Genomic DNA, 19755 nt, shown 5'->3' on the forward strand with positions numbered 1-19755 from the left:
GGCCGTTCGTCCATTAGTTGAGTACGTGGGCTCGGCCCATGAAACTGCTCCCCATCGGCGAATTTTTTGTATTTTTAGATTTTTTTTTTTTAATATTTACAGAAATATTATAGCGCCGAAAAAATTTGCAAAACTAGACCCTGCCGCCCTTCGCAAGGGCGGCAAGCCGACGTGGCACACGGCGCGCTGGACGGCGCGGGACGGCCGTCCTCCTGCCCCCTCCTGCCCTCTTGCCGCCCTGGCAAAGGGCGGCAGGACCCCCTTGCCGCCCTTACAGAAGGCGGCAGGCCTGGCCGCCTATAAAGCCCAGCCGGCTCCTTTGAGGAGCCCATTCCCTCCTAACCTCTCCACATCAAAAAAAAAAAAAAAAAGGAGAAGGGGAGGAGAAGAAAAGAAGAGGCGAAGCCCTGCCAGTTTCAAACTTCGATTTCAGGTAATATTCGTAGATTATATACGTGACTAAATATATGATAAATGCACTGTATGAAATAGAGTTTTACCTGTGGTACTATATAAATATATATTGTTAGATGTAGCCATGTAGGTAACTTAGTAGATCTGTAGTATTTGTAGTTATTAGGTTTGTAGTTTTAAATGTTGTTGAGTAACATTGCAATAGAATATATAAAAATTTAGGTACGTTGCAAAGAAGATATTACACTGTAGTCGTTTATTATGTAAAATAACGGCCTAGTAATTAACTTTGCAGATATGTCCAGTAAACTTATATTTCAACTATACCATGGTCAAGGAAACGTCCGTTATGGGCCAACTGGGGTAGATCTGTCAGAATTTATTGTAACAGCAAGGGGAATTGATAGGCCAGCCGAGAGGAGTGTACCTTCTATAAAAAAATGGTTGATGCGGGGCTTGGGAGTTGATCCACAGACTAGTGACATTACAATCTATGTTGTAGTAAGTCGGGCAACAGAGGGTTTTTATTGGGAACTAATGCCGGTTCAAAACTCTGGGATGTGGAGATGGTATGTGGAGAATGCATTGCAACGTGGGTGGCCTCTAGCTATGGTTCCGTATGTTCATCCGAAGGATCCAAGTGTACAGATGAACATGGATGATGGCGAGGGGCCAAGTGCAGAAGTGAATGAGATTGAAGTGGATCAGGTCAACGCACCAGAGGAAGATGGAGTAGCTCCAGTAGTAGCTCCAGTAGGCATGCAACCTGGTGGAGTGGCTGACGAGGGGGAGACTGTGGGTGCCATTGTGGACGAAATGGAAAAAGAGGATAGTGACAACGAGCGTGTCGAGGAAGATGATTCGTCAGATGATGACGAGAACAATATTAATCCAGCTGAATGGGCTAGTGATGATTTTTCTGGTTTGGTCATCTCTGAAGGGGAAAATGTGAGATGGGAGTACAAGGAAAACGAGATTATCGAGGGAGCGAGGTATGGTAATGGAGAAGACATGAAGGAGGCGGTGAAGCATTATGCAGTGTCACTTCATAGGGAGTTTTGGGTTGCCAAGTCTAACCGGACACAATATGAAGTTAGGTGTGTTAATGAAAAAGATGGGTGTCCGTGGAGAGTGCACGCCTATAAGGGGAAATGGAAGGACTACTGGACAGTGTCGGTCGTTACGAAACATACTTGTTATCTACCTGGTGTTCAAAAATACCACAGGAACATTACATGTGCATTTGTTGCATCTGAGATGTATGCGCATGTCGTGGACAATCTGGCATATGAACCGAAGTCAATAATCCGACATATCGAACAGACTTTCAAGTATACAATTAGCTATGCCAAGGCGTGGAGGGCCAAACAGAAAATAATAGAGATGAGATTTGGAACTTATGAAGCCTCATATGACAATTTGCCACGTCTGCTATCTGTTATCCAACAAAGAAACCCTGGGACCTCTTGTGCACTCAAGACATTCCCCTCAATTGAACATCCTGGCAAGACTGTGCTGCAAAGAGCGTTCTTAGCTCTACATGCATGCAAGATGGCATTCGTGCACTGTCGTCCAGTTCTTTGTATTGATGGCACATTTTTGACCGGGAAGTATCGGGGCCAGATACTAACGGCAATTGGGGTAGATGGGAACAATCAGGTATTGCCGTTGGCATTTGCTTTTGTCGAGAGCGAGAACACCGACAGCTGGTACTGGTTCCTCCATCTGGTTAAGACAGAAGTTGTTGGTATGAGGCCCAATGTGTGTCTAATACATGACAGGCACGCCGGTATGCTTCGAGCGATAGAAGAGTTAAAGTTTGGGACTATGGAAAGAGGATACCCTGGCCAGTGGGAAGATGTACAAAGCAGGTGGTGCATGCGTCATATGGGAGCTAATTTCTTCAAGCAATTTAAGAACAAGGAGTTGATGAACATGTTCAAGAGGCTATGCAATCAGAACCAGGAGAAAAAATTCAATGAGCTTTGGAAGAGATTAGATGAGTTGACAGGCAAATGTAGTGACCAGCGTGCAACAAGACCAGCGGCCGCTGTACCTGACCCTCCTCAAGCACTCGGAGCTCTCCCAACAGACAGTGTAACATTGGTTAGAAGAACTGGGGAGCAAATTCGAAAATTTTCTCAGTGGATTGAGAATGAGCCAAAAGAGAAATGGGCTAAGACTTATGACACAGGTGGTGCTAGATATGGTATAATGACAACAAATTTGGCGGAAGTTTACAACTGGGTGATGCGCGGTGTCCGTGGACTCCCACTAGTTGGTATAGTGGAGTTCATTTTACATGGGACATGCAAGTATTTCAGGGAGCGGTTCCAAGCAGTTTTTCCCTCTATGCCGAACAACAACATTTTATTTGGAACTTTCATGGAGAAAAAACTAGCGGAGTGGCGTGCAAAGGCCATGAAACATCGAGCTCTAGTGCAAGGTACCCAACAACACAGGTTTGAGGTACTCTGCCAAGACAAGGCAGGCAGGGGTATCTACCGCAAGAGAGTAAAGCAGGAGTGCGTTCTCAAAGACGACGGCACATGTCACTGCTCCTGTAGAAAGCCGACGCTGCTCCACAGGCCATGCACCCATGTCATTTCCGCGGCATCTGAGTGTGGCATCCAAGATGCAGTATATGTGTCACAATACTTCTCCAAGCAAGCAATATATCACACATGGAGTGGCGAGATTTTTGGCTTCGGTGTAGCTGGGGAGTTCACAAAGATTAACGATCTGATAATCTATATTCCTGACCCAACGAAACTCCGAGACAAGGCGGGACGGAGGAAGACTCGGCGCATCCGCAACGATATGGATGAGTCGGAGGCAGGCAGGGTGAAGCGGTGCAGCAAATGCGATGAACGTGGCCACACCTACAAGTATTGTCCTAAAGACAAGGAAAAACCAAGTGCGGCGGAGGCAGGTCTATCAGGATCAGCAGCAGATGGAGCTCGCCCTACGGGTGAAGGCACTACTTCAAGGCGACCCCGTCCTAGACGTTCTCGTGGAACGACCGGTTACGTGGTGTAGTTCGTGTGTTGTATGTTGGCAAAAGGCTTTGCTTGTAATTTCGTTCGAACTTATCGATATGTTCGCATTGTGTTGTGTTGCGAACCACTTGTTAGACTTCCGCATGTAATGTCTTTATGTTTTACGGCTTGTAATTTTGTTTTATGTTATTTCATTCTCGTTACGTGCCTTTGTGTAACGAAAGTTATGTTCTCAATAATCTGCACTCTTGCATGTCTCTATAAGTATTCTTCCGTTTCAGATAACTTGTTTTTACAATTATATTATTACCTTCTTATTTACCCTAACATGTAACACGTTACTTGCAGAGATGGCACATCCTGAGTTGTTGGATCCGGCGATAGATCAGCGCCACCGGTCGTACCTTACTGCGGTGGAGGGGGCTCAGCTTGGGACGTTCCGTCCACGGTCGTCACGTGAGCGACTTTTGGTTCACGACTCCTTCGTCGAGAGGTATGGTTTTACTGTGTTCACGACACCGGGCTTACCTTACTACGGTGGAGGGGGCTTAGCAATGTGTTCATTTTAACGTCTGGTATTATTTCGCTTTCGCAGGTTGCGTGAGGCCGGTCTCTTACCGTTGGCTCGGCTAGTTGAGGCCGCGACCGGCGACGACGACGTGACGAGACGTTGGGACCCGGACAGGTCCCTCCTAGCAGCGTTGGTCGACCGGTGGAGGCCGGAGACGCACACTTTTCACCTGCCGTGCGGTGAGGTAGCCCCTACCCTGCAGGATGTCTCTTACTTGTTGGGGCTACCGCTCGCGGGAGACGCTGTCGGGCCAGTTGACATGGGTGTCGACTGGAAGGACGAGCTGACGGCACGTTTCGCACCCGTGCAGCGCCTACCAGGTCTACCGCTCGAGCCGTTGCAGCAGCACCGCAACACCGGGCCTACGAAGAGGTGGCTGCTTCAGTTCACTGTAAGTTCTTTCTACCTAAACTGACGTGTATTATGTACGTAACTTGTAAAGTGCCTAACATTTCATCCAACGCTTGCAGGTTGACCAGCTACCGGAGGAGGCCGACGAGTACTCCTTCAGCCGTTGTTTGGAGGCGTACTTGTTGTGGCTTTTTGGGTGGGTGATGTTCTGTGGTAGTCACGGACACTCGGTCGACCGGGGTCTCGTGCACTACGCCAGGAGCATCGCCGACGCCGCGGTCGGTGAGGTGCCTCAGTGGAGTTGGGGCTCCGCGTTGCTGGCGGCTCAGTACCGTGGCCTCTGCGAGGCTTGTACCAGGACGGACCCTGGCGCGATCTTCGGTGGGTGCCCTCTCTTCATTTCTCTTTGGGCGGCTGAGAGGATTGCGATCGGCCGCCCCCTTGTGGAGCACCACCCTTACGACGCGTCGCTGTACGAGAACAGACCGGCGGTCGACTACCCAACGATGGGTACTCTGTGGTGCCGGCGTCAGGTACGTCGCTAGTATTTGGTAATGTTGTCCTACTATTGTTAACTTCATCCTACGTCACACTGACCTTATTGTATTGCAGCGCCGATGGGCTCACGTGCAGGTTAGGCGGTCGTACGCGGAGTTTGTGATGGAGTTCGACCGCCTTCTGCCGACGGACGTAGTGTGGGAGCCCTACAGTGCCTTGCTTACCCACAGTCGGGCGCCGCTAGGCCTGTCCACACTCTGCACGAGGGACCAGGCGTACTGGATGACTACGGTTCCGATGGTGTTCGACATCTGTGTCGAGCCGCACGCACCTTACCGCGTGATGCGGCAGTTCGGCTTCCGTCAGTCCTTTCCAGTCCCGTTTCCGGCGGGCGTCACGGCTGCCGTTCACCGGTAAGCCGTTTTACTACGATTTAATATGTTGCATTAACATCGGGCTGTCCATAATAATTTGCTTTGTTTGTCGTTTGCCCTAATACAATACATTAATTTGCAGGTACTCGCGCAAGGGTCAGCACTCAGCTGGTCACTGGCCTGCCAAGTTGGGGCCTTTTCTCGACGACTGGTTGCTTGCTACCGAGGAGGTCGTGGACCACGCGGGAGAGCCACACACGGAGGAGGGGTATGAGGCGTACCTACGTTGGTATCAGCCACACACCCGTACTAGAGTCACCTACGCTCCGACGGAGCAACAGGCCCACGCCGCGAGCGCCAGAGACCTCTACGCCAGGCACCGCGACCAGGACTTCGCTCGTGCGGTGAGTACCTTGCATCGCACCATCGTCTCATCATCCTTTCTGTTGGACAAAGGCTACGAATATTTACGTTGTAATTAACCGTGCAGGCCGTTGAGTGCAACAGGGTCGTCGTTGATGCTACAACGGCGATCCAACGGTTAGGCGCGGGGATTGAGGTGGGGGCAGACGAGCACCTGTCGACGTACACGCGGATACGGGACTCGATGCGCTCGGTTCTCCGTGCGCTGACCTGTCGTGCTGCCGACGTTGCTCAGGCAGACGCAGCACCACAGGTGCGTCCCCGACCGACTGCTCCTCGTCCAGCTGCGCACGTTCCTACGCCGACACCCCCTCCCTTCGGAGGTACGTATATTCAAGGTCTATTTGTACATCATCAATCAATTGATACTCAATTTATGTGTAAGCTTACAAGTGTCGCGTCGTCGATGTGTAGGCTTCGCTCAGCCTGGGACGACGCCGGGCGCCCACTCCTGGCAGGCTGCGGGGTCATCGTCACAGGCAGGTGTGTCGGCCTCGCTGTCTGCGCAGTTCTGGCAGGACGCCGGGACTTCGTCACAGCCGCCCGGCACGTCTTGGCAGGGTCCTACCGGGACTTCGTCCGAGCACGGGTGGGCTTCCGCCACGCACTTCGACATTAGTGACTTCGACTTCCCGGACATTATCGGTCCCTCACAGCTTGGAGGCGCACCGCCGGTGCACACGCAGGAGCAGTCGCCCTCCACCCCACTCCCAGACCCTCGCGCTACCCGTGCTGTCCCACCGGATCGCTTCACGTACTCCCAGGACCACGTGCGAGCACAGGCCCGGAGGACCAAGCGGGGTCGCGGCGCGAGTCACGGCCAGTAGAGCAGACATCTCTTTATTTTTCTTTACATTCTTGTACTATATGGTTGTAAACTGAATATGTTGTTGTTTATATTCGGGACTCGCATTCCTACACTTCGCTGTTACGTTTTCCAAAAACAGGAGTCCTTTCCAGCCGTTGTGCAGAGAGGAAGCTGCCGCCCTTGCAGAGGGCGGCAAGCCCTCGGCTCCCCGCGGCCCGTGCGCGCCGTCAAGACGCACACGGCGCCGTGTGCCACGTCGGCTTGCCGCCCTTGCGAAGGGCGGCAGGGTCTAGTTTTGCAAATTTTTTCGGCGCTATAATATTTCTGTAAATATTAAAAAAAAAAATCTAAAAACAAAAAAAACTCCCCCATCGGCTCCTACAAAAATCCACCTCCTCGCCGCCGCCGCCCTTCCATTGCTAGGATTTACAGCTGCAGAGCAGGTTGCCTCCTCCCCTCGCCGCCATGGTAAGAGCTTCTCCTCCTCCTACTTCAGCCGCATCTAAGTTATTAGATCTCCTTTCAGTTCGTGTAGTTTTATTAGCTTGGAGTAGATCTAGCAAGTTTGCTTTCAGTTCGTGTAGTTTTATTAGCTTGGAGTAGATCTAGCAAGTTTGAGTAGTTTAAAATGTCACCAGAGTTGATGATTTCGTGAGAAATACAATGGATTCAGTTGAGGATTTGAAGATAAATTCTCAATAGATGTTTGATAGTATGATGTTATGTTAAACGTAGCAGCTTCACATCGGTTTTTTTTTTGTACTGATGTGATTGTAGTATATTTGATGATATTGCATTCCTGAAGTGAAATCATGGCACGCTGGTTAAATAGCCTAATTTATTTCCAAGTAGCCTAATTTATTTCCAATACTATGATTAGCTGCAAGTTTGGGCCTCTTATTCCTTTTATTTTCATATAGCCGAAGCAAATCCATGAGATCAAGGACTTCCTTCTCACAGCGAGGAGGAAGGATGCCCGCTCCGTGAGGATCAAGAGGAGCAAGGATGCCGTCAAGTTCAAGGTGCGCTGCTCCAGGTACCTCTACACGCTGTGTGTACATGACACTGACAAGGCCAACAAGCTGAAGCAGTCTCTCCCCCCAGGTATGCAGACGGGTTCAACCCAGTCTGATCTGGAATCATTTCTTTTGTTTCTAAATGTCTCCATTGTATGGTTTAAATCTGGATGGAACGAGATGCAAGTCTACTACAAATTCAGTGAAGATGTTTACCTAGACATTTTATATATAGCATGGCATAGGCTGTGAAAGCAGTTATCATTCCTATAAATATTGTAGAAGAAAAAAACTGTTATGGAATAGAACATCCTGACCCTTTTTCAGTGTTGTAGTGCATTTCAATTTGTTTTCTTGTAACACTTGTAAAATCCAGATTGCACTAATATATCTGCGCTTTTCTTCCCTATGATTACATTAGATTAGATTAGATATGCTGTTTCAAGCAGAAATCCAAATGTAACATGCTTTTTTGGACACCATTTGAGCTAGATATCCATGCCCTCGAGTAGATAACATTACTGTTAGCTAAAATCTTGCTTGTGTCTTTTTCCTTATGTGCATTATTACTACATTTAGCTCGACTGTATCTCTGGAACTTTTCAGAGAACTGAAATATGCTTGTATCTCTTGCAGGCTTGACCGTTCAGGAGGTTTAAGCATTCGAGACAACAAAGAAAATGGTTCTGTAGACAACTTCTGGGTTTTTCTTGTTTAATTTGGACCCTCGTGGTTGGAAGGAATTGACTGATACGCCTCCGTTTGATATTACAAATGTATTAGTGATGGTCCATGACTTTGCTTCTCATGAAAAATTTGAGATAGTGTAAGGTTGTTTTGTTTTTTCTCAGTGCAATCTTTGGCAGTTGCTACCTTCCATCTGTTGATGTGTGGATAGTTCATAGTAGTATGCTATTGTAACTTACTACTAGTAATACAGTACGTACGTAGTATGTTGTTATGTTTGACTATTTGATGTACTTTTTTTTATAAAGTTATTAAATATGTGCATCAATATTATTAAATTGGTAAAATTTTGGTATTGTCAAAATTTGGTAAGGTTTATTTTGGCTAAAATGTGACTTGCGCCTGTTTGTCAGACTGATCTTAAGCTACAGTATTCTGACATGGAGGATGCCAAGACACGTGGAACTGGTGACGTGGCATTCTCCCAGTGGCTACGAGAGAGGTACGGCGAGCTGTGATTGGCTCACCAGAGGTGGACAGTGAATTTGTCACACTTTTGTTCATTTATTTAGTGGGCTGTTTGACGCGGTCGTCGGGGCCCAGTCATGTGGGGCCCATCTGTCAGCTGTGGGCCTGGAAAGTCATGGTCCACCGTGGACTTCTCCAAGTCCACGTCTTCGTGCGACGTCGCCCTCCATCTGGCCGGTCCACCACGGAAGACCGACCCGAATCCCGCAAATGGCCTTCTCCTTTAGCTAAAACCACAAGACTGCCATTCTCTACGAAAAGGCTTGCAAAACGGTGAGTGGCATAGGCTGTAAATAGTTCTGATTTTTGAGGTTATTTCGGGCGTCAGTTGGCCTACAAATATTCCAGCGTCGCACTGGGAAAGCAGCAGTGAAGCGTACAGCCGAGCTACCACCACTCTCCGGCGCCGGCGAGCGGCGGACACGGCGACGGCGATGGGTCGCCTCCGCCGCGGCGGGGTCGGTCTCCTGCGTGGTGCCGTGGTGCTCGCGTCCCTTCTCCTCGTCGTCTCCGGCGAAGTCATCTTCGAGGAGCGATTCGATGGTACTGTGTACTACTGTTCCTGTACAAATCTCATTTGGTCTCGTTATCTGTTTTAGCTGTGTTGAACTGGAACGCTCAATTGATTATTACTGCCGCTTACTGTCTCCTCTACTGCTTATACTAGCTGTTGCTTTCAAATCGAGTTGAATATTTGATTGGATGCATGGGAAGCATTTCCTACCTGTAAATGTTATTCTGCTTCCGTGTTGATACTTTCTTGGTACTGAACTACTTATTGCTGCTTTCATGTTGCCGTTCTTGCTTGTTACAATTGATAAACTCAAAAAAATATATATCTGTTTGTGCCCTTTGGTCAGAGGAAGCTGTGATTATTGTTAAACTCAGAGAGTTTGAGCTAACCAACGGTGCAATGTTTTTCACGTTTAGATGATTGGGGAAGCAGATGGGTGAAATCTGACTGGAAAAAGAGCGAAGGGAAAGCCGGGACATTCAAACATACAGCAGGGAGCTATTCTGGAGATCCTGACGATAGAGGTGAGGGCCTGATTTGGTGCTACTTTCATTACAATTAGCATACTTCATTTATCAAATTAGCACTTCAAAATTCAGTCCTCATGTTTCAACTGTCAAGCCATACGATTAGAGCCTTATTTGTGCTATGAATTATGTCATGAATCATGTTGGTAATCTGTGTTGAAACCATGTTAGGTATACAAACAACCTCGGATGCTAAGCATTTTGCTATATCGGCCAAGTTCCCAGAATTCAGTAACAAGAACCGGACATTGGTGGTTCAGTATTCGATAAAGATTGAGCAGGATATTGAATGTGGTGGTGCTTATATCAAGCTTATGTCTGGCTATGTGAATCAGAAGAAATTTGGCGGTGACACTCCTTATAGGTAAATTTGGCTCCCTGTTTTTGATCTGCAAAAAGCTAATGATGCTATTTCTGAATTTGGTCTACACATTGACTCTAAAAGTTCTAACAAGGGCCATATAAAAGATTTTGTATGTGCAAAAGATAAAAAGCTTGAATGCAAATATGCAATTTGTTGAATAGTGAGTAAACCAGAATGTTAAGCCTTAACAGCTAAGCTGGTTTGGTTTACCACAAAAACCTAATAACCCATCCTTACAGTAAAATGGGTTACTATCTTACTAGTATTAAGTACTTGCTAGCCAAATATTGGTTGGTGGATATAGAATGTACCAATTACTTTCCGGTCCTCATGTTTTTTAGATAATGATCCGGTTGTCATTGTCTCATTGTGTTCCTCACTGAACTATTATTGTGTTTTCGTTCTGTCTAATCCTCTTCTGAGTTGCATCTGCTAACATCATGATGTTTACTTTTGCAGCTTCATGTTTGGGCCTGATATATGTGGTGATCAGACAAAGAAACTCCATCTGATACTGTCTTACCAAGGGCAAAACTACCCTATAAAGAAAGATCTGAAATGTGAAACTGACAAGTTGACACATTTTTACACATTCATTCTTAGGCCAGATGCCTCTTATAGTCTACTTGTTGATAACCGGGAGAGAGAATTTGGTAGTATGTACACTGACTGGGACATCCTCCCTCCTCGCAAGATCAAAGAATCTAATGCGAAGAAGGTTTGGGATCTGCAGCATGATTCAGAGAGATGTTATTGTGAGGAATTTCAACAAAAGCTTCTCTTATATTTGTCTTCTCTTGCAGCCAAAAGATTGGGATGACAGGGAATATATTGAAGATCCTGATGAAGTTAAACCAGAGGTTTGCAATTTCATATTTGTTATACATTGATAATACAAATAAAGAACGTTATGTAATCTTTTACCTTAATTTTCCAGGGCTATGACTCTATTCCTAAAGAGATTCCTGATCCAAAGGACAAAAAGGTTTGCACTTAAGAATTACGCTGTAAATCCAGCTTCTAATATTTTCGCATTTAATTGGCATATCCGTTTATAATGGACATAGTGTCATATGTTCTTAATATTATGAGAAGAACCCGAGTGCAGACAAAGGTTCCATTTTACCTGTTCAAGCTTGTTTCATTAGAAACATCCTATGGCATGTTAGCATTTTCTATCTGCTATTAGCTATATTGAACCCAGCATGACCTCAATGGCTCTTATGGTGTGTTTGCTAAGTTAATAAATATAACACAGGATGACATATGTTTTCCTTTCTACACTAAATCAGCCTGAGTCATGGGATGATGATGATGATGGTGTATGGAAGCCTAGAATGATACCGAATCCAGAATACAAGGGACGTTGGAAACGCAAGGTTTGTTTTATTGACTGATTAGCTCCTCATTGCCACATTTTGTAGCATTTTTTTAACATGCTTCTGTACGCAGAAAATTAAGAACCCTAACTACAAGGGAAAATGGAAGATCCCATGGATTGATAATCCAGGTGAGAAATGATGGGCTTTTTTTTTTTAACAGTACTATGTTAGCGTTTTTCATTTCTTGCTGCATATCTGACTTAGAGCTGGACCTCACCTCCTTCCAAATTTGAAGTGAATATTAAGTGATGTATATGCATCTTTCACAGAATTTGAGGACGACCCAGACCTATATGTGCTGAAACCTTTGCAGTATGTGGGAATTGAGGTTTGGCAGGTATTATATTTCTTGGTTAAATATGCTTGTTCTGTTGGAATGCTGCTTCTAGGCTGTGTCAAACGACACAGTCCTTTACATGAATGGCATAAATGCTATGTAAGCTAACATTCCAGGTGGTATGCAGGTGAAAGCTGGTTCAGTTTTTGACAACATTTTGATTTGTGACGACCCGGAGTATGCAAGAAGTGTTGTTGATGAAGTTAGGGCTGCAAATAAAGAGGTAGGCTCACCTGGAATAACAACACAGAACGCATATTTGTAAATTTATCCATGCCATTAGTTTCATGTCATGGAAACCCCCATTTCAATATATTTTTCTGTGTTGTAGGCTGAAAAGGAGGCCTTCGAGGAGGCTGAAAAGCGGAGGAAGGCTAGAGAAGACGAGGTTTGTGATTGCTTTTAGTTCACTGGTTACTCTTCTGTTTGTTCATTATTATGAAGAGTTGGGTCTTGTGACTCAGCAATTCCAGTTCATAGGGAAGCTAACAGATGCTTCTTTTCCACAGGAGGCTCGGCGTGCACGAGAGGAAGGAGAGAAACGAAGAAGAGACAGGGATCGGCACCGAGGCAGGGACCGTTACAGGGATAGATATAGAGTACATTTCTTCTCCCTGCTATCATGTGGAATACTTTCTTCCTTCTACAATTCAGCTGGTCTTTTTACTCCTTTCAGAGAGGGGTTGCCTCTAATATATCAAACACCGACCATAATAATCTATCAAAAATTTTAGCTTGTATCTGCTTGCTTTAGGATATAACAGGAAAATCTATAGCTGTATTAAAATTTACAAAGATCAGGTAAAAGATAGGTAGCAAGAAAAAAAAGTAATAGACATTCTGTCAGCAAAACATGTAAGAATTCTAGACATCATCACTGTGGAGACATGTAGAGGTAGTGTGCGTGCTAACCACTAACTGCCATATACATGTACAATTTGCTAATGCTGATGCATAGGCTAGTATCAGTAATATGACACCGGTTGATGGCCATCACAACTGACATCTTATTTTGTTTCTCTACATTTGCAGGGTCATCATCGTAGGTATGACTACCATGTAAGTTACAAAACTTCTCCATTTGCTTGTATCTCTAGAACTGCCAAAGGTACAGGAGAAACAGTTCAGTAACATTTTCAATCTGTTGGTTTCATATTCAGGACGAGCTATGAGGTCTCCAGATTATCCCATTCTTTCAAGGAACTTCAGGAAGTTAGTGTTGCCCATCGACTATTTCATCACCCAATTGATGATTGTACCAATAAAATAGAACATGTTATTTCGAGGACAGAACAAAGCTTTATTTCAGGTGTGGATAGCACACTACAACACGAACTGATGCTGTTCACCTGAAACCAAGTAACAAACTGAAGATGTGAAAGCTAGAACGTACATTTTTGGGCAGTAACAATATGCTAGCGAAGAGGACGATATGTTTCCATCTTCCAGTAATATTTCTCCTTATTAGTGCCTTAGAACATAGAAAATAAATCACTCTAGGTTGTGAAATATAAACTGTACTTTCATTGTACTTCAGTTATATATATCTGGCAGTGTGTGTTACTAATGTTCAGAGAGTAATGTTTTCCTTTCTTCTATCGTCTGTTTGGTGTGGCACTAAAGTGAAGTGCTTGCTACCTAGCAACTCCCCAAGTTGCCCATAAATAAGTTAGCTGCTGCTACTCCGCTACTAGAAAACTGTAAAACCCCTGGCAATCTCCTTCCTCTGTCCATGAGAAAGCAGAGTCAGATAGTGTAGAAGTCGAACGCTGTCTCGGCGCTTCGACGACGCGAATGCTTTTGAGAATGGGATGCATGAGGAACGCGAACGCAAGCTGCAGAGTTGGCGGCCGATATGCTACGGTTGCAACGCCATATAGTTCTTCACGCCAGTAACCTAGCGTATCACAGTCCATCAGTCTGAGGTCGAGATTAGAGGTGTAAGTGGGTCAGCCGCGAACCTATTTATAGATCAAAATAAGCGGGCTCGCGGCTTATTTTAGTCTATAAATAGGTTTCGCGGGTTAGCCACTTACACCCCTACCCGAGATCAGCTCGATTGGTAAGATTTCGAGGAGAGCTTACCAAATGATCTCAACCATCACCGAACAACACACTGATTGTAGGTGCACCCGGGTGACTGACAGTCTAGAGAGGGATCCAGCAGCTAGGGATCCAGCAGCTACATAACCCGCTGTTATTGTGTTAAAGGGTAGAACATTGTACGCCGTTGCTCCAACCATGCGATTAGGGATGAAACTGGTTTGGATAGTTTCCGTCCGTCCGGACCATTTTTCGGATTCGGATAGTTTCGATCGGAATTATCCGGAAATTCTCGGATTCGGAAACGAATTCGGATATTTTTTCTCGGAAACGAAAACGAATACAGTAAGGAAACTATCCTTCGAAATCGGAAAACAGTCGGAAACTATCCGGAATTTGTTTCGGATATCCGCAGACATTGAGCAAATTATATAAAAAACATGTCTATATACATAACCTTTTCATACGGAATCAGATGAAGACAAACTTTATATCAACATTGTAGAGCTCGATGAGATCTACAACTTTATTATTGACTATTTTATTATTTGAGGTCATTTATGGGTCTAAATATTCATTATAATATACCATATTAATTTTTACGAAATCTCAGATCTACAATTCAACGACATCTGATGGAGATGTGTTCCATATCAAAGTTATAGAGCTCAACGGGATCTACCACTTTGTAGTTTATAACATTTGTATTTGAAAGCATTTAAAATATAATACAAACATTACAAGTTTCGAAGATGTGAAGTAAAATAAATAAAATCTCTAATTTATACAATGGTAAGTAAGTTATACATGTAGTAAAAGGTCTTGGGAATAGAAAATGATAATCATATTTGCATATGGATCTCTTAGAGGAACAACCATGAAAATTGATTTTCACATACGGTTGTGGGACCGTCTATAAAATTAACGATATAAATGTTGGAGATATTGAACTAAAATAATAAACGATATCTCTTCCTTGATCAAGAAACTCAATTTGAGGGGTTTTTTATATACCGGTAAATATTCGCTACCGTATTCGTTCCGTCTCGTATTCGCTCCGTATCTATATTCGATAATATTCGATTTCATTTCCGTATCCAAGTTTTCGATTCCGATTCCGATTTCGAAAAAAAAAATGAAAACGAATATGATAAAGCTAGTTTCCGTCCGTTTCCAATCCGTTTTTATCCCTGCATGTGATGCTTTGAGAATGGGATGCACGTGGAATTTGCGTTGGGCGATCGAGAAACCCTGGAAGTCGATACGCTCCGGTTACAGCAACATGGATCCATTCGTTCTGTGCGTGATAAGCATACGACCTTACGATTTGACAGTTCATCAGTGCAGCGCGTGTACTCCAGGCGGTCTGGCCGTTTTGCCTCAGGACTTGTTAAGTTCCTAATTTTTTTTCCAAAAACGTCACATCGAATCTTTAGACACATGTATGGAGCATTAAATATATAGATGATAAAAAAACTAATTGCACACTTTGCATAGAAATCGCGAGACGAATCTTTTGAGCCTAATTAGTCCATGATTAGTCATAAGTGCTATAGTAACCCACATACGCTAATGATAGATTAATTAGGCTTAATAAATTTGTCTCGCGGTTTCCAGGCGAGTTATGAAATTAGTTTTTTCATTTGTGTCCGAAAACCCCTTCATACATCCAGTCAAACGTCCGATGTGACACACAAAAATTTTCTTTTTGCGAACTAATCACACCCTCAGACGATTGATCATCGATTCTCGAGCTGAAAAATGAAAAATAAAAGTTTGATGGAACCTGAAAAGTGAAAAAGAATGTACGTTGTTTTAAGGAAAAAGTACGAATTACTTCCTAAACTATCACGTTCGATTGAATTATCTCCCGAACCATGCATGAAAGCAGATATCCTTCACCCCCAACTATACAAACCGCACAAATAACTCTCACCTCCACCCCCCACTCTCCTCGGGGCTCAATCCGCGGTGGTTTTGGTTCTACGTGACAGTCCAGTCAGCAATTTTTTATTAAAAAAATTGATAGACCCCGCCTATCAGTTTCGCACCTGATCTCTATTTCTCTCATTTTTATCTCTTTCCCTAATCCACTCTCTTCTCCCTCCCCTCACCTAGCTCCATCACTCACCGACGGCGGTGAGTGACAATACATTTTCAGGCAGTAACAATACGCTAGCGAAGAGGACGATACTTTTCCACCTTCCAGCAATATTTCTCCCTAGTGCCTTAGAACATAGAAAATAAATCACTCTAGGTTGTGAAATACAAACTGTACTTCCGTTATAGTTCGGTTATATATATATGTGACAATATGTGCTACTAATGTTTAGATAGTAAACAATTTCCTTTCTTCTCTTGTTGTGTGTCACTCGTAATGAAGTGAAATGCTACCTAGTACCTCTCCCCAAGTGCCTATAAATAAAGGAATCTCGAGGTGTCTAAATTTTACAGCAAGAATTTTTAGTACTTTGAGAAACTTAGTACTTACAAATATTAAATTTTACCTCTATATATCTTTCAGTGATGGTGAAATTACCCTCATAAATAAGCTAGCTGCTAGTGTGCTATACTAGCTCCTCTGGCTAGAACCCGCACTAGAAAAATGTAAACCCTGACCATCTCCTCCAGAAAGTGTAGAACACACAGTATCCTAGGTGCTTCAACGATATATGCGATGCTTTGAGAATGGGATGCACGAGGAATGCGAGCGCGAGCTCTAGGATTTGCCATTGATATGCTATGGTTGCAACGCCATAGTTGTTCTCGTTACCAACCTAGCATATCACAATCTAGTTCTAGGCCGAAGTTGAGTTAAGCTCGATCTACCTTCAAGGCGGATATGAGCTTAGAGCATCTCCAGTGTGAAAGTAAAATCGATTTAAGGCAGAGAAAAGCGAACCATACACATTGTGACAGCCGACTCATGGTGTCAGAAAAAAAAATCGAACTCTAAGTTGAAGTCGAACTCTAGAGAGTTAAAAAATATTTGTTGTCCATACATGCATAGAAATTAGAAAGTAGACGCACTGATTGGTTGATGGATTCTTTTTATGGGCCCCACAAATTGATTTCACACTGCAGCTATCGATTTCACTCTCCATTCGACTTCAATCAATACAATGGCCGAACCAAACACTGTGGTTGCTCTTACCAAGTGATTGAGTCAGTGATGAACAAACAGCTTAGCTTGTAGGTGGCTAGGTGCACCCGGGGGGCTCCACAGTGTGGCTTAGTCGAGAGCCCGAGACAGGCATCTTGCTATTCCCGTTGTGCACAAACTAACAGTCTCATCTTTTCACTTATACTCATGTTTATCATCTAAAATTTGAATTTTTAACCTTATACTTCAAGTTGATTTCAGGGTTTTTAAGTGAAGTTTATTTTTCAGCCTTTGCTTTTAGATCACTAACAAGTTTTATTTAAAATTACTTTTTGTTTACAAATATGCCGCTAGGGCCACAATGTTCTGCGGGTTTTGAGTACCAGATGTATAAAATCCTATAGCATGTGATAAACCCATTACTACAAAACATCAAATAGGTGTTGGCACTATAGGTGCCGGTAGTGCTTCTAAAACCGGCACCTATAGGCCTTTTTCGGGTTTTCCCACCTCCACGGGTTGAAATCGCAAAAAACGACACCATTAAGTAATTATAGGTGTCGGTTCTAAATAAAAACCAGCATCTACTCTATTTTGTGCCGGTTTTAAAAAAACCGGAACCCTTAGTATTTAATACCGGCACCTACAATCTATAATAAATTATAGGTGCCGGTTTTTTTGTAAAAAATCAACACCTATGAATTGAGCCGAGCCGATGGGCCCCACCACGAAGCTTTGAGGAGAAAAGGCCGCTCCGCAGTGCTCGTCTCCTCTCGGTCTCTCTCTTCGTCTCTCCGTCTCTCGTTCTCTCCTCTCGTTTTCTCCGCTCTCTACTCTTCTCTTTCTCCTCTCTCGGTCGGCGGAGGCGGCAGCGGCGGCTGCGCCCTCCCCTTCGCCAGATCCGGGGAGGGGCGGCCGCAGAGGGGCGGACCAGTGGCGGCAGAGGGGCGACATGCGGCGGCAGAGGGGAGGGGGGATGCTGCGGTGGGATGAGAGGCAGTGGCAGCTTGGCGGCGGCGCCCTCCCCTCTCGACTCTCTCTTGCTATCCGCGGCCGGCGGAGGCGTCAGCGGCAGTCGCGCCCTCCCCTCTGCCAGATCCGGGGAGGGCGGCCCGGCGGCGGCCGTGGAGGGGCGGTCCAGTGGCGGCGGAAGGGAGGGGGGATGCGGCGGCAGGACAAGAGGCGGTGGCGGCCTGGCGGCGGCTCCCTCCCTCCGTCGGATCTGGCGAAATGTTTCTTAAAAGATTTCTGTGAAATGATTTGTGTGATGTTCTTCAATGTTTCTTGATGTTAGTGAAATGATTTCTGTGATTTCTGTGAATGAGTTCTGTGATTTGGGATTGGGGATTAGGGAATGTTTATTGATATTAGTGAAATGATTTCTGTGATTTCTGTGAATGAGTTCTGTGATTGGGGATTGGGGATTAGGGATTGTGATGCAGAGATTGTGATGCATCAAGCTTTTTTTTTTTGCTCACGAGTGGTGTCAAAGGTGCCGGTTTTTAAAATAGGATTGGTGCCGGTTTACTGTTCAGTGCCGCCTTCGTAGTGTCGGTTGAAAAAACCGACATAGAAAGGGGTTTCCCAACCGGCACTATTCTCGTGTTATGTGGTAGTGACCTATGATTTATGCTTCCACAAAAATGCATTGAGGAGGCTGAAAATTTTTTTTCAGGTTTCGTGTTCAGGACGAGCACTGAGGAATCCATATATAGCATTCTGTTCTTTCGAGGGATCGAAGTTAATGGTGCTCATCGATCATATTTCACCATTTGTCTAAGTGATTATTATTGTATCAATAAAATAAATTGTAGATCAAAGGTATATCATTTGAAAGTCAGAACACGCTTTGTTTCTTGAGCGGGGAGTGCATTACAAGTTACAACACGGAAATGATGCTGTACACCTGAATCAAATTGAAGCATGAGAAAGCCACAACATCTAATTTTGGGAAGTAGTAGTGACCAGTACAGATTCCGGAATTTGTGACGGGCTAATGCGACCTGTTTAGGATGATTCATCTCTAATGGATAAAAGATATCACGTTTGAGATATAACTACCAGGGATGGCCCGTCACCGATATGGGGTCAATTATGATGGATCATATATAGCTGTGATGTTAAACATCACGGATGACCTATAACAGGTCACAACCGTACATCGTCGCATATAACATGTCATCCATGACGGGTGTAATGAGATAACCCGTTAAAGATGAGAGCACTCATCCGTAATGGTTATTTGTGAAGAGTGGTAATTACAAGCCGTCACGGATGAGGGAAAATTCATTTTTTTGGAAAATTTTCAAACAAACTTGAATAGAGACATGTCTTATATGAAAGTTGTAAATCTCGAGGAGATCAATAACTTTAAAATTGACAACATTTGAATTTGAAATAGTTTACATGCCCGAATATGCATTATAAGGGGAACATATCCTATGCACACAATCTTCCCGTGCACACTCCGTGCACAACAACTAACAATTGTCATAGAAAATTCTAAAAAAAATGGACACATATTTTCAATAGTATTGCACTTATTTGTGAAATTTTATCTTCAAATTCATTATATTTTAGCCATAAAAAATAAAAAATCTAACAGTTTTAAGGATAAAAATATGTCAAAATTTTGTATTTTTTGTTACGGCTAAAATATAATGAATTTGAAGGTAAAATTTCATATATAGGTGTAATACTATTGGAAGTATGTGTCAAATTTTCTCTAGAATTTTCTATGACATTTGCTAGTTGGTGTGCACGGAGTGTATACGGAAAAACTTATGTGCATAGGATATGTTCCCGCATTACAAGTG

At 44.3% G+C, this 19755-nt stretch overlaps 3 protein-coding genes across 3 annotated transcripts; all 3 read left to right on the forward strand.

Annotated features, from left to right (window-relative positions):
- The first annotated feature begins 567 nt into the window (after window positions 1-567).
- LOC112939052 (uncharacterized) lies at window positions 568-5689 on the forward strand. The gene is made up of 6 exons (XM_066310936.1): window positions 568-3372; window positions 3764-3906; window positions 4009-4375; window positions 4455-4868; window positions 4948-5208; window positions 5369-5689. Exons 1-6 carry the CDS (start codon window positions 712-714, stop codon window positions 5687-5689), a joined length of 4167 nt encoding a protein of 1388 aa, XP_066167033.1. The 5' UTR covers window positions 568-711.
- Window positions 5690-6787: 1098 nt separating this feature from the next.
- On the forward strand, window positions 6788-8488 carry LOC4339261 (large ribosomal subunit protein eL38z/eL38y-like). Its single transcript, XM_015785315.3, has 3 exons — window positions 6788-6906; window positions 7359-7542; window positions 8091-8488. Exons 1-3 carry the CDS (start codon window positions 6904-6906, stop codon window positions 8111-8113), a joined length of 210 nt encoding a protein of 69 aa, XP_015640801.1. The 5' UTR covers window positions 6788-6903; the 3' UTR covers window positions 8114-8488.
- A 546-nt stretch (window positions 8489-9034) lies between these two features.
- Window positions 9035-13360, forward strand: LOC4339262 (calreticulin-3). Its single transcript, XM_015785313.3, has 14 exons — window positions 9035-9212; window positions 9600-9707; window positions 9882-10074; window positions 10534-10792; window positions 10878-10934; window positions 11012-11059; window positions 11367-11453; window positions 11527-11584; window positions 11726-11793; window positions 11921-12016; window positions 12125-12181; window positions 12303-12392; window positions 12826-12852; window positions 12954-13360. Exons 1-14 carry the CDS (start codon window positions 9104-9106, stop codon window positions 12963-12965), a joined length of 1269 nt encoding a protein of 422 aa, XP_015640799.1. The 5' UTR covers window positions 9035-9103; the 3' UTR covers window positions 12966-13360.
- The last annotated feature ends 6395 nt before the right edge of the window (window positions 13361-19755 follow it).

The sequence above is a fragment of the Oryza sativa genome, chromosome 5, assembly GCF_034140825.1.
Source record: "Oryza sativa Japonica Group chromosome 5, ASM3414082v1".
NCBI lineage: Eukaryota > Viridiplantae > Streptophyta > Magnoliopsida > Poales > Poaceae > Oryza > Oryza sativa.

What these genes read in the sequence shown, in the direction of transcription:
- LOC112939052 (XM_066310936.1), top strand. Translation starts at nt 712, where the DNA reads ATGTCCAGTAAACTTATATTTCAACTATACCATGGTCAAGGAAACGTC. An exon ending in GGTGGCTGCTTCAGTTCACT is followed by an intron (nt 4,376 to 4,454) that starts GTAAGTTCTTTC and finishes CAACGCTTGCAG; the next exon opens with GTTGACCAGCTACCGGAGGA. An exon ending in CTCTGTGGTGCCGGCGTCAG is followed by an intron (nt 4,869 to 4,947) that starts GTACGTCGCTAG and finishes ATTGTATTGCAG; the next exon opens with CGCCGATGGGCTCACGTGCA.
- LOC4339261 (XM_015785315.3), top strand. An exon ending in GAAGCAGTCTCTCCCCCCAG is followed by an intron (nt 7,543 to 8,090) that starts GTATGCAGACGG and finishes TATCTCTTGCAG; the next exon opens with GCTTGACCGTTCAGGAGGTT.
- LOC4339262 (XM_015785313.3), top strand. Translation starts at nt 9,104, where the DNA reads ATGGGTCGCCTCCGCCGCGGCGGGGTCGGTCTCCTGCGTGGTGCCGTG. An exon ending in CTTCGAGGAGCGATTCGATG is followed by an intron (nt 9,213 to 9,599) that starts GTACTGTGTACT and finishes TTTCACGTTTAG; the next exon opens with ATGATTGGGGAAGCAGATGG. An exon ending in GGCGGTGACACTCCTTATAG is followed by an intron (nt 10,075 to 10,533) that starts GTAAATTTGGCT and finishes TTACTTTTGCAG; the next exon opens with CTTCATGTTTGGGCCTGATA.